This window comes from Neopelma chrysocephalum, unplaced genomic scaffold, assembly GCF_003984885.1.
Source record: "Neopelma chrysocephalum unplaced genomic scaffold, ASM398488v2 Primary Assembly neopelma1_96971, whole genome shotgun sequence".
NCBI lineage: Eukaryota > Metazoa > Chordata > Aves > Passeriformes > Pipridae > Neopelma > Neopelma chrysocephalum.
In genome coordinates, this window is record NW_020925614.1 from 1 (window position 1) to 10,868 (window position 10,868).

The 10,868-nt window shown below is 44.4% G+C and overlaps 1 protein-coding gene across 1 annotated transcript; it reads left to right on the forward strand.

The window, feature by feature from the left end:
- The first annotated feature begins 4,082 nt into the window (after positions 1–4,082).
- On the forward strand, positions 4,083–10,143 carry CRYM (crystallin mu). Its single transcript, XM_027670933.1, has 6 exons — positions 4,083–4,299; positions 4,524–4,674; positions 5,464–5,526; positions 7,692–7,793; positions 8,313–8,496; positions 9,974–10,143. Exons 1-6 carry the CDS (start codon positions 4,127–4,129, stop codon positions 10,108–10,110), a joined length of 810 nt encoding a protein of 269 aa, XP_027526734.1. The 5' UTR covers positions 4,083–4,126; the 3' UTR covers positions 10,111–10,143.
- The last annotated feature ends 725 nt before the right edge of the window (positions 10,144–10,868 follow it).

Sequence of the window (10,868 nt, forward strand, 5' to 3'; positions counted from 1 at the left end):
AGACAATGTGCCAGTGGGTTGTGGGGCTGGTGTTTGGGGAGAGGGCAGGAGTGGGGATGAATTGCCACGCTCTGAGCTGCATGACATCTCTGAAAGGGCCAAGTGGTGATGTGAGCATTGAAAATGAGATTTCTACTGTTACATTAATGTCATAGGGCACACCCAAGAGTTCCATGATGGCCATAGGCTTTGAATGTAGCACTGTAGGTGTTTGGGATGGGGAATAATTGCTGTTCCTGCCCACTTAGATAATTTCCTGAGTCCTTCTGTTGCCTTCTGAAGCTAAATTGTTGGTACAGCTGAAGAACTGTTTGAAGGTGCCTTTATTTCTTTTTCAGGGCTGGCAGTTGAAGATGCAGTAGCAGCCAAATTTGTTTATGATGCATGGTCAGCTGCAAACTAAAGGGGAAGTCTACAATGCCAATGAGGCCAAGAGAATGGTTTGCAGTTGGTTTCCTTGGATCCTTTGTTAACAAGAAAGGCACCAATCTCATCTGAAAGTAGCCCTTCTAGAGGACTCAAGAATGAAAAGTAAAATTCAGCAGTCGACTGATTTCTCAAGTTTTCTAATTGGAAGTCTTAAATACCTGCAGTATTGCTAATAAATGTATCTCTCTTGTAACAGCAGGTATCAGATGTTTGCAGTAATTTTGGGAAAATCTTTAATTGTAACAAATAATTTTTAAGTGTTGTGAATTCCTTTAGCTTTAACAGACAGTGCTTAGTCCTGTAATCACCCATATCAGTGATTAAAGTGTGCAAGTGGATATCCTAGCCCTGAGATCAAAGACTGTGGGCCTGAGCAACACTGATAAGAAGGTCTGTCTTGGCCAGACCACACAGCTGGGATGCATTCAAGGAGAAGAAACTTTTTTTGGAGGCCTGTGACCAAAAAAGAATAACTTTCAGAATGGGATGTTCCCCAAATGACCATGGAGACCCTCAAGAGACCCCTCCTCTAATGTAAATGAGTTCTGAGAAATGATTTAAATATGTAAAAGAATTGGTAAGAATGTTTAGGATATATGTATGATCTGGGGAAATACATGAATATGTATTAGTTAAAGAGATCTGAATCAATATGTTTCATAGCTGGGTGTGTGATAGGAGGAGATATCCCCTGCACGCCCAGCACCAAAAATAAATTAATGCCACTTTCTAATGCTACAAAGAGTGTTAGAGGGTTTTACTCCCCATTTTTGGTGACGGTTCCTGGTGACCCAGATGGGACAATGCACAGATTCCAGGATACTGAGGACTCAAGAGCACACCAAAGATTTTATTCAGGGACATCCTCTTGGTCCCAGGATCCAGTGAGTTCAAGGCAAGTTCTACTGGGATTTATTAAGGCACTACTGGAGGGGGGTATAACAGAGCTGCTGGAAAGTCTCATTAGATTAAGGTAAAGGGAGTTTGGAAACCAGGTTTTTGGCTTGCTCCCCTATCTACAGGAAGGTCTCAAGTGCCAGCCTTGAGGAAGGTTAAAAATTGTAAATAGTAAAAACGGTAAAAAGGAAGGTACCTTGTGGGTCAAAGTCCCACTGCCCACAGACTGAAAGCCCTGAGGGCTATTTTGTAGGTGAGCTTACACAGGTGCCCTGTGTTTCAAGCTCTAAGGTGTGTGAGTGGGTGTTGCACACCCCTCTCAAAGGGAAATTTAATTGTTTTATTATATTCTGTGTGATGGGTTCTGGTCTATCATCAAAAGCGGGTTCTGGAGAAATCCCCCCTAGGCTGTATTTTGAAACATTGGAGGGAGATGGAAGGTGCAATTGGAGGCTATCTCTCCAGGAAACAGTGTGAATTGAATTTGGTAAAAATTGGTGGCCTTTGTACTCTTTTGGATGATGGTGAAAAACGGCCAATGAATGGAACTTTAAATTATAATACAATGTTACAATTGATGTTGTTTTGTTGTTGGGAAGGGAAATGGAATGTGGTGTTGCATGTGGATTTGGTTTTCACACAGTCTAATCATCTGGAATGGAAAAAAAACAAAAAGGAAAAAATTAAAAAGAGTGTGATATGTTACCAAGTGATCCTATGATTTTGGCTTTAGAGAAAGACCAAGGGAAAAAAGAATCTAAGCGATGCTGCTCAGCTTGTGGTACTGGGAAGTGTTGTATAACTTATGGCTGTGCAGAGGAAGAGGAGGTTGATTTACTGGTAGCCCCTGGGTGAGGGGATAGAATGGAAACAGAAGGAGGACATTGGGGGGTAGTTTGGAGTGATGGCGTTTGTCTTCCCAAGTAACTGTTGCACGTGGTGGGGCCCTGCTCCCCTGGGGATGGCTGCACACTTGCCTGCCCATGGGAAGCGGTGCATGAATTTCATGTACCCTTCCAATTCTTTCCCTGATTCCACTGGTGGGAGACTGAGCGAGCAGCTGCGTGGTGCTTGGGGCTGGCTGGAGTGAAACCACGCTTTTTGGCATGATTAGGATCTGTTAGTGCTGTTTAGCTGGTAACGAGCAGACTGCTGTGCTCGCCCCGGCACTCCCTTGCCTGACTGTGTATGAGAGTCTAGTGCCTGTTAGTGGCCACTTTCTGCCTTCGCTGCTGCTGTACCGCTGCTCACCTCACTGAATTGTGCCGGGGTGCATTTTGACAGCAGCCCTGGCCATGTGCCTGGGCTGGCAGGTGGCCAGGGCAGCGCTGCTGTTTCTGTGCTGCGGTACCAGACAGGCTGGAACTCCAGGGCTGTCTTGCGAGCCGCACTGAGGTGAGAAATAGGAAATAATGAGCCAGTGCTACTCTAAAAAAGTTAGCAGGGACTTATAGGGAAGACCCAGGGAAAGCTATGAAGGTATTTGAGGGCATTATCTGAACCCAGGACCCTGACTGGAGTGATATTCCGGTAGTATTGGATATGTTGTGAGGAATTTGAGTAAGTTGTTGGAAGCAGCGTGGAAGTAGCTGCGTTAGTGGAAGAAAGCCCCAAAACAGGGGCACTGCCGAGGAGAGGGAGAGGAGGAATTAGTAGAGGTGGACTCCAACACAGACAGTTGGACAGGGACCAGTGTGCTATTTGTCGAGAGAAGGGCCACTGGAACTGGGAATGTCAGTAGGGAAAGGGATGGGTAGGAGCTGCTGGACCCTAGATTCCACCCAGGGCTCCTGATCAGGTAGGATGGCTCCTGACGTGTGAAGATGTGTGACAGGGACCAGAGGTGTCATCCCCAGCTGAACCTCTGGTTACATTAACACTGGGGAGTGAGAAAATGGATTTCATAGTAGATACTGAAGCTATGTATTTGGTTTTAAATACATGTAAAGGAAAATTTAGACAGAAAATTATTAATGTACTTGGTGCCACTGGAGAAAGGCAAAATCAGCCATTCTTTCAACCTTTGAAATTTAAAATGGGGAAAAAAAATTGGTTAATGCATCAATTTAGTTGATCATAGGATAGTCCAGACTGTCCTATGCCCTTTTAGGAAGAGACATTTTAAGCAAATTAGCACAAATAACTTTTGATGAAGGAAAAATAGAAGTTCATATCCCTGAACCTAAGCTTCTGGAAGCTCAAGCTTTTATGTTACAGTCATTTGAACCATCAGAAGAAGAAATCCTGGCTGAGGTAGAAAACACAGTTATTCCCTTGGTATGTGCTATGGGTGTCCCAGGACATTCAAAGTTGGCAGAACCCTTGAGAGCATCATCAAAACCTAATGTCAAACCGCTAAGGCAGAAACAAGGTCCTATAAAACCAGGTGTGAAGAGGGGGCTGGAAAAACTAATAGATACATTTCAACAACACAGGCTGTTAGTGGAATGTCAACTGGAGTATAACACCCCGATCTTGCCGGTAAGGAAACCACATTCGGATGAATACGGGTTGTTACAGCACTTAAGAGCTAATAATCAGATAGTACAAGACACGCATCCGAAGCACAGCATTAGATTTAAAAGACGCCTTTTTCTGCACATCTCCAGGTGTGGGCAGCCGAGCTATTTTTGCTTCTGAAAAGTCTCGATTACCCCGGGCGGGGGCCGAGGCGGGGCCGGGCCCGGCGGGGCGGGACGCGGGGCGGTTCCGCGGCGGGGCCGCCCCGGCGGGTTCTTGGCGGCGGCGCGGGCGGTGTCGCAGTCCCCCGCGGTGCCGTCCCGTGGTGCCGGTGCTCGCCATGGGCTCGGCTCCGCCCGCCTTCATCGGCGCCGAGGAGGTGGAGAAGCACCTGCCCCGCGCCAGCCTCCTGCTGCCGGCGCTGGAGGCCGCCCTGGGCAACTTCTCCTCGGGCCCCGCGGGAGGCGTCGTGCAGCCGCTGCGCACCGTGCTGGCCGTGCCCGGGCACGGCGGGTGAGCGCCGAGCCCCGAGCCTGGCGAGGCACCCGGGGAGGGCGAGCGGGGGCAGCGGCGCCGGGGAGCGGGGAAGGCACCGGGTGGGAGGAATTGGAGCGCCAGGAAAGGCCCTCGGTGCCGAGTTAGCGATTAACTGGCCGGTGGCCAGTGATGGTCACGGCCCGGCGGCTGCGGGCTCCGGTGCGAAAGTCCGTGAGTCACACGGGGAATTGTCTCCTAAGGTACCTCGGGGTAATGCCCGCGTACAGCGCTGCGGATGATGCTCTGACAACCAAGCTGGTGACTTTCTATGAGCACCTGAAGGATTCCTCTGCCCCTTCCCACCAAGCGACTGTCCTCTTGTTTGACCCTCGCAATGGTTCTTTGAAAGCTGTAAGTCTCGTGTGTGCCTCTGTGTACTCTAATCAGGAAAAGTTCACCTTGCATTTGAAAGGAAAAAAAACAAAACACATTGCTGAATAAAGAATTGATCTTGAACCATCTTAATTCTAAGTGCAAAGGGAATCATAATTTGCATTGCAGGAAATAGTATTCAGTCTGATTGCTTTTTTTATTTAAACAGTGTATGGATTTGTTTGAGAATAGTGCTGATTTGCATTTACTTTAGCAAAAGTAATTATTATTGGGCAAAAACTGGTCAAGAAAACTGTCTTGGTCTCCTATACCAAATCTGTCAGTTTTTTTAACCCCCTAATCTGTTTATAAGCAGTAGCTAATGCACACAGAGGCAGAAGTGCCCCGTGTGTGATACACATTAAAGTCACCCTGTCACCCCATTGTACAGACCAAGATATAGTGCAGACTGGTGAACCACTGCCAGCTTGCACTCGTCCCTGGTCTTACTGGAGTGCAGAGAATTGGAGTTCTATCCTGTATTCCCAGCGCTGGAGAGCCAGGCTGAATTTGGGGTGGTTCAGCTCTGACCATTCGGACTCCATTTGTGCTGGTGGAATGACATGAAAGAACTGGAATGCACAGAGAATCTGCCCAGTTTCAGTGTGACTTTGTATGGTTTGTGGTTGCTGTACTTGTAATTGCCAACTTTTATATGTGTGCATCTTTTATATCTGTAATATCACTTCATTCACAAATTGGATGAAAGCGTTTCGTATTTACTCCCATTTTGAGTGTTCCTTTCCTTCTGTTTGAATTTTTCTAAAGGTCTTGGATGGCAGTGTCATCACAGCAAAGCGAACAGCTGCAGTTTCTGCCATTGCTACCAAGGTGTGTCTTGTGTTCTCTGAAGTGGGGCAGAGTTAGTGGTGTTTGCTATAAAATAAGTAGAAGGAATGATGCAAATGGCTTTCAGTGCGTGTGAATTTTCATCAAATACAGCTTTAAATTAGATTTACGATAAAATGCGTACTTTCAGGGCAAGCTTAAAATCAGAGTTTTGAGTGAGTCATGTCTGGCTTTAAGACTTTGTGTGTGATTGGAGAAGGAACCTGAGGTCTGTTTTTGTGGCTTCTATTGCAGTCTTTTCTAGGGATTTACAGAGGTGTCTTCCTGTGTAATTTTCTTTCTCCTGTGTTTGTATTCATATGCCTCTTTACAGTTTTGGTTGTTGTAGCTGTGGTGATACATTCAGTTTTAGTGAGACAGATACCTTCTGCTGTCAGGCTAGGACAGGTGGGTTGCACTGGACATGCAGAAAGAGTTAAAAAGCACATTTCCAGGGCTCAGTGTGGGTCCTCTTAAAATACATGATACCCAGTATAGATGGATGATTGCCCAGAGGTGTCTCTCTGTCTGTCAGTGTCCCTGTTGTCACTGGAAGTTGTCTAGATAACTGTCCCTGACCATGGTCATAAACCTGATGTCTAAAGGCAGGTGACGTGTATCTGGCTGTATGTGGCTTTGCATCACTTCAATTACAGTTGGAAATTGCTGTGTTTGAATTCCTTTTTTGAAAGTATTTTTGGTTGTGCTGCTAATAGCAGGAAGAGAGCAAGTCTGCATGCAGTGCACAGCAGTGTTTTAGCTTTCCCCTCAAAGGATGAGGCAATAAGAAGAGGGTCAGAGCTGAAAAATACTGGTGTTTGTCCCCCCTCAGCTTTGCATCTGAATGAAGACTGAGCTCACCACTTCATTAGTGGCAGCCTTCATGCCAGGGGAACTCCATCCATGGCGGTGGAGCTGAACTGACATAAAACTGGAGTGAAGAACCTGTGCCCAAGAGCTTCTCCTGAACCGAAGGCCAGAACAACTGACAATGAACTCCTTGGCCATGAGGTTACAGGCCCTCATTGATCTTGGCCATTCTGTATTTGGGCAGTTGTGATGGTTTTTACACAGCCCAGGCTCTGCTGCCTCAAAGGAGCTTGGCTGCTGAAGGGGCTTCAAGATCAGACCCCTCCTTGCCATCTGTTGTTTTGGGAAATTTTCAGGAGTGTTTGAGTTTAGCTCCTGCTTGTCATCTTGTCCTCCTTATGGCACTTGCTTTTGAAAGGCCCCTGCTTTTATGCAGAGAACCTTTGAAATCAGTGCTTCACAATCTTTGAAAGGATCACTAAAACAAGCTCTTATTCCTGAAAAATGGGATCAATGAGATTATTTCAATTTGTTTGCAGCAGAAGAAGTGCAAAATGCAAAAGTGTTGAGAGCCTAGACGATTCCAAAGCTTTTTAGACAGGAGTGGCCTCAGCAAATGCATAGACAAGACCTAAGGGTAGCTCAGGGTTGGACTCCAGCAGCCCTGCCTTCCCCTTTGCCAAGGACTGGTGAATCACAGGCAAGAAGGAAACCAGAAAACCCAAAGCAACTATAGACCTGAATTTTATGCTTTGTTCCTCAGAACCATCCCTATTTTGACAATGCTTGATGCATATGAATGATGGCTCTTGCAATGCCTGGATGTGTTTGTGGTACGATGTATGGCTGGAGTGAATTGAAACAGGTGGTTCAGGGTGGGGCTACGAAGAGTTTACCTGTGCAGCTGCCACTGTGAGCACTGAGAGCTTTTGGAATTGTGAGCCCTGTTTTCAGCCAGCACAGAACATCAACTCTATGGTTTTACACTTACTTAATCAGTCATGTGGGTGTAATACATTTTGCTAATATTGGACTGTGCTGAGGTCTCAGAAATTGTGTTAGTTCATGCTGTTACATTTTACATCTGAATTTCAGGAGTCAGACATTTCAGAAGTGGAATTAAGCCAAAATGTGTTTTGATACTAGCTTTTGCATTAAACCCCCTAATATGCAGTGACTATTGAATACTGTTTATATTGATATGAATTGATTCTACCTTTTTGACTAAACCCACTTTTTTGTTATTTCAAAGGACTAAAAATACTGCTGTTTATTGTAGCATTTTGAAATATGTTTGTAATATCTGTGAAGCTGTTGTACTTATATATTCTCTTTATTTTACTTTTGATACCATTCAGTTGTTAATGCCAGCTTTTGCAGAGGTGCTGTGCATTTTGGGAGCTGGTGTTCAAGCATACAGCCATTATGAAATCCTCACAGAACTGTTCACATTTAAAGAGGTAATGGACACGTTTTCACATCATCCATTTATTGTTCAGGGTTTAATGTAAATAAAGTGCAGGCAATGAAGTTGTGTGAGGTCTGGCTGGGATGGAGCTGATGTTCCCCCCAACCCTCAAAGAGCTGTGCTTTGCACTGGCAGCTCGAAGAGTGCTGACAACACCTCAGTATTTTGGCTGCTGCTGTGCAGTGCTCCCACAACACCAAGGTTGTCTCTCCAAAGTTCCCGCCTGTCATACTTTGATAAGCTTTCTGTGACTTTCGCTTAAAAGTATTTGTTGGAAATATTTTCATTTGAGAAGGAGCTGTTACTCTGTTATCACAAAACAGTCACTGAAATGTAGCTGGACACTCATGAATTTAGTGACTTGTGTGATGAGAACATTAAATGGGAACAAAAGCCCAACCTTTAGGATACATGTGACTATCTATGGAAAACTGAGACCAAGTATTCTGCTTCAGCAAGGAGAAATTCTCCAAGCTCATCTGTCTGTTTTCATTTCCTTTTCCCCTTGCAGGTCAGGATATGGAATCGCACCAAGGAGAAAGCAGAGCAGTTTGCCAGCTCTGTCCATGGTCCCGTGCGCGTTTGCTCCTCTGCCCAGGAGGCCGTTGTTGGGGCTGATGTGATTGTAACAGTCACCATGGCAACAGAACCCATCCTGTCTGGGGCCTGGGTAAAGCCAGGTGCCCACATCAATGGTAGGCTGTGTTCTCATTGGGTAAAGGATGTGTTTATTATCATTGCTTGGCATCAACATCTGTTGAAAGGCAGTTCTGTGTCCTTGGACTGAATGTTCTTTTTATTTTGACTTTTCCTCTTTAGTGAGGACCTCTCTTTTCCCTAGTGGTGCATCCTCTTTACCCTCATGTTGTCCCTTATTCTTCCCTTGCTCTCCATTTCAATGACCCACTCAAATGTTATTTCCTCAGTGGTTGCTGCTCCTTGTAATATTTCCCTGGTAGTTGTCATCCTTTCTTCCACCAATTTTGTAGCCCCCCTATTTGTTTCTTTTTGGGCTGATCATGTTGATTTCCTTTTTTGCTTGAGTTACACAAGATGGAATAACTGAGTTAAGAACTTCATCATTTGACCTGTAATGATGGTGAGGTTTGGGGGTTGCTTTTTGTTGTTGTTGTTGCCTGCCATGTAATGATGTTGCCATGCTATTGTTTGGAGTCTCCGGACATGCCCCTCTTTGTTTATTTTGATTAATTGTGGGCCTGGTTTAGATGACCTCGTGGCCTTTCCGGATAGCATAGTAATGAGACAAAAGCAGCTTCTCCAAGGGAACAATTTAAAGAAAGGTCCCACATTCCAGCAGCATCCTACCAATTTTTCAACCTCAATTTAGTCCTTTGTGGTTGAAAGTTGTTGTCTGTGTTGTGTCATGGCATGGAAGCCAGAAATACACCCCAAATCAATTAAGGTCCAGAGTCACTGAAGCGACCCAGACACAAAGACTTCTCTCCTTTCTTTGCCTTTTTTTTACCCTTCATTGAGGCATTTGGGCAACGTGGAATTTACTTTTCCATAACAGTTGGACACTTTAAAAAAAGTATGGTTACAGTATAACTGTGTGATTGTTTTGGGGTTTCTGTTGGGTTTCTTGTTTGTTTTTTGAGCCCTTAAGAATGGATAATGATCTTGGGTGCTGTGTGTAAGAAGTTAAGCTCCTTGATTTGTTTTCAGTTTCTCCAGATAAATGAAAACCTGTAGTCTGTTCAATGTGTACTGCTTATAAGAGGATTGTATTATTTACAAGGAAATAATCCAAAGCCATAGGTTCGAAGTCCTTATTAGTAACACTGAATACTCTGTCTGCATGTGCAAGGCTTTGTTGCACATCCATCTCAGAATAACTGAGGGATTCTTCAAGTCTTACTCTTCTCTGTAGACACATAAACACAATCTGAATCGAGTAAAGGTGTATGAAATTCAGGGCATTTGGTAATGATCTGATGAAGGACAAGGTAATGGAGAAAGGGCGAGGACTTTCTCATGCCTCAGCTACTCAGTCTGCTGACTAGCTACTCAGTCTCCATGGCTAACACTGGATTTTTTGTATATTACATTTCCACAATAATGTCCATTGTTATTTTACATGTCTTTTGAACAAAATGGTGTTTGAATTTGTTTTAAACATTGCTCCCAAGTTCATCAGTTTTGTTGTCTTAGCTGTTGGAGCATGCAGACCAAACTGGAGAGAACTGGATGACAAACTGATGAAGAATTGCTCTCTGTTTGTGGATTCCAGGAAGGCTGCTTCTGAAGAATCAGGAGATGTTATATTATCAGGGGTAAGACTTCTGTAATTGATGGGCTTTATTTTTGTGGCAATTGGCTTGCATTTGAAATGAGCTGATATTGATGATGTCCTGCACTGAAACTTTTTAGAGCATCAAATGTAGTTGTTAACACTTTCCAGGAACAGGTTGAAGGATAAACTGCTTTCAAACTGATGCTTCTGTGTGTCTATGACTAAAACAGGCAGCCACTTTATCTACTGTTGCATGACACCATATTACAGTAGCAGGTGCTTAGCATTGGCCTTTGGGTTGATACCAATGTATTGTTTTTTCAAACCAAATAGTGTTTGGTTGTCTTAAATATTCTTCAAATTTATTTATTAAAACCTGTAACTTTCTTCCCATAAGATTTCAGTGTGATTGACACATCAGGCCTCTGGAGAATGGACCACACAAGCTGAGCAGTGATCTGCACAAATTTGACAACAGGGACTCTTTTAGGTTCAATGGCGTTTTCTTTTTCTCTTTGAATGTTTCTGCAGAGCAAATGTGATTTACACTTTTGAGCTCCAGTGATGGTAATGTGAGTGGAATCCCATATGTTTTGTTGGATAAGTGACAAGCTATCCACTGCAAACAAAACAAAAACAAGCAAAAAACTTACTGAGGAAAGTGTGCCAGCTGTTTTTCTTTGGAAACCATTCTGCTCCTCTGATTTCTGTCCAGTTTCTATATTATTTGTCTGAATACTGATCTGCTTCACCATGGAAAAGAATCAGTTTTGGCACGCAGAGCTGGACGATTTCTTTATTCTGAAGTCACTC

Bases quoted from the DNA above. Each gene is read 5' to 3' on its own strand.
- CRYM (XM_027670933.1), top strand. From the start codon at position 4,127: ATGGGCTCGGCTCCGCCCGCCTTCATCGGCGCCGAGGAGGTGGAGAAG. The intron at 7,794-8,312 runs GTAATGGACACG...TTCCCCTTGCAG, and splicing joins AACTGTTCACATTTAAAGAG to GTCAGGATATGGAATCGCAC. The intron at 8,497-9,973 runs GTAGGCTGTGTT...TTGTTGTCTTAG, and splicing joins GCCAGGTGCCCACATCAATG to CTGTTGGAGCATGCAGACCA.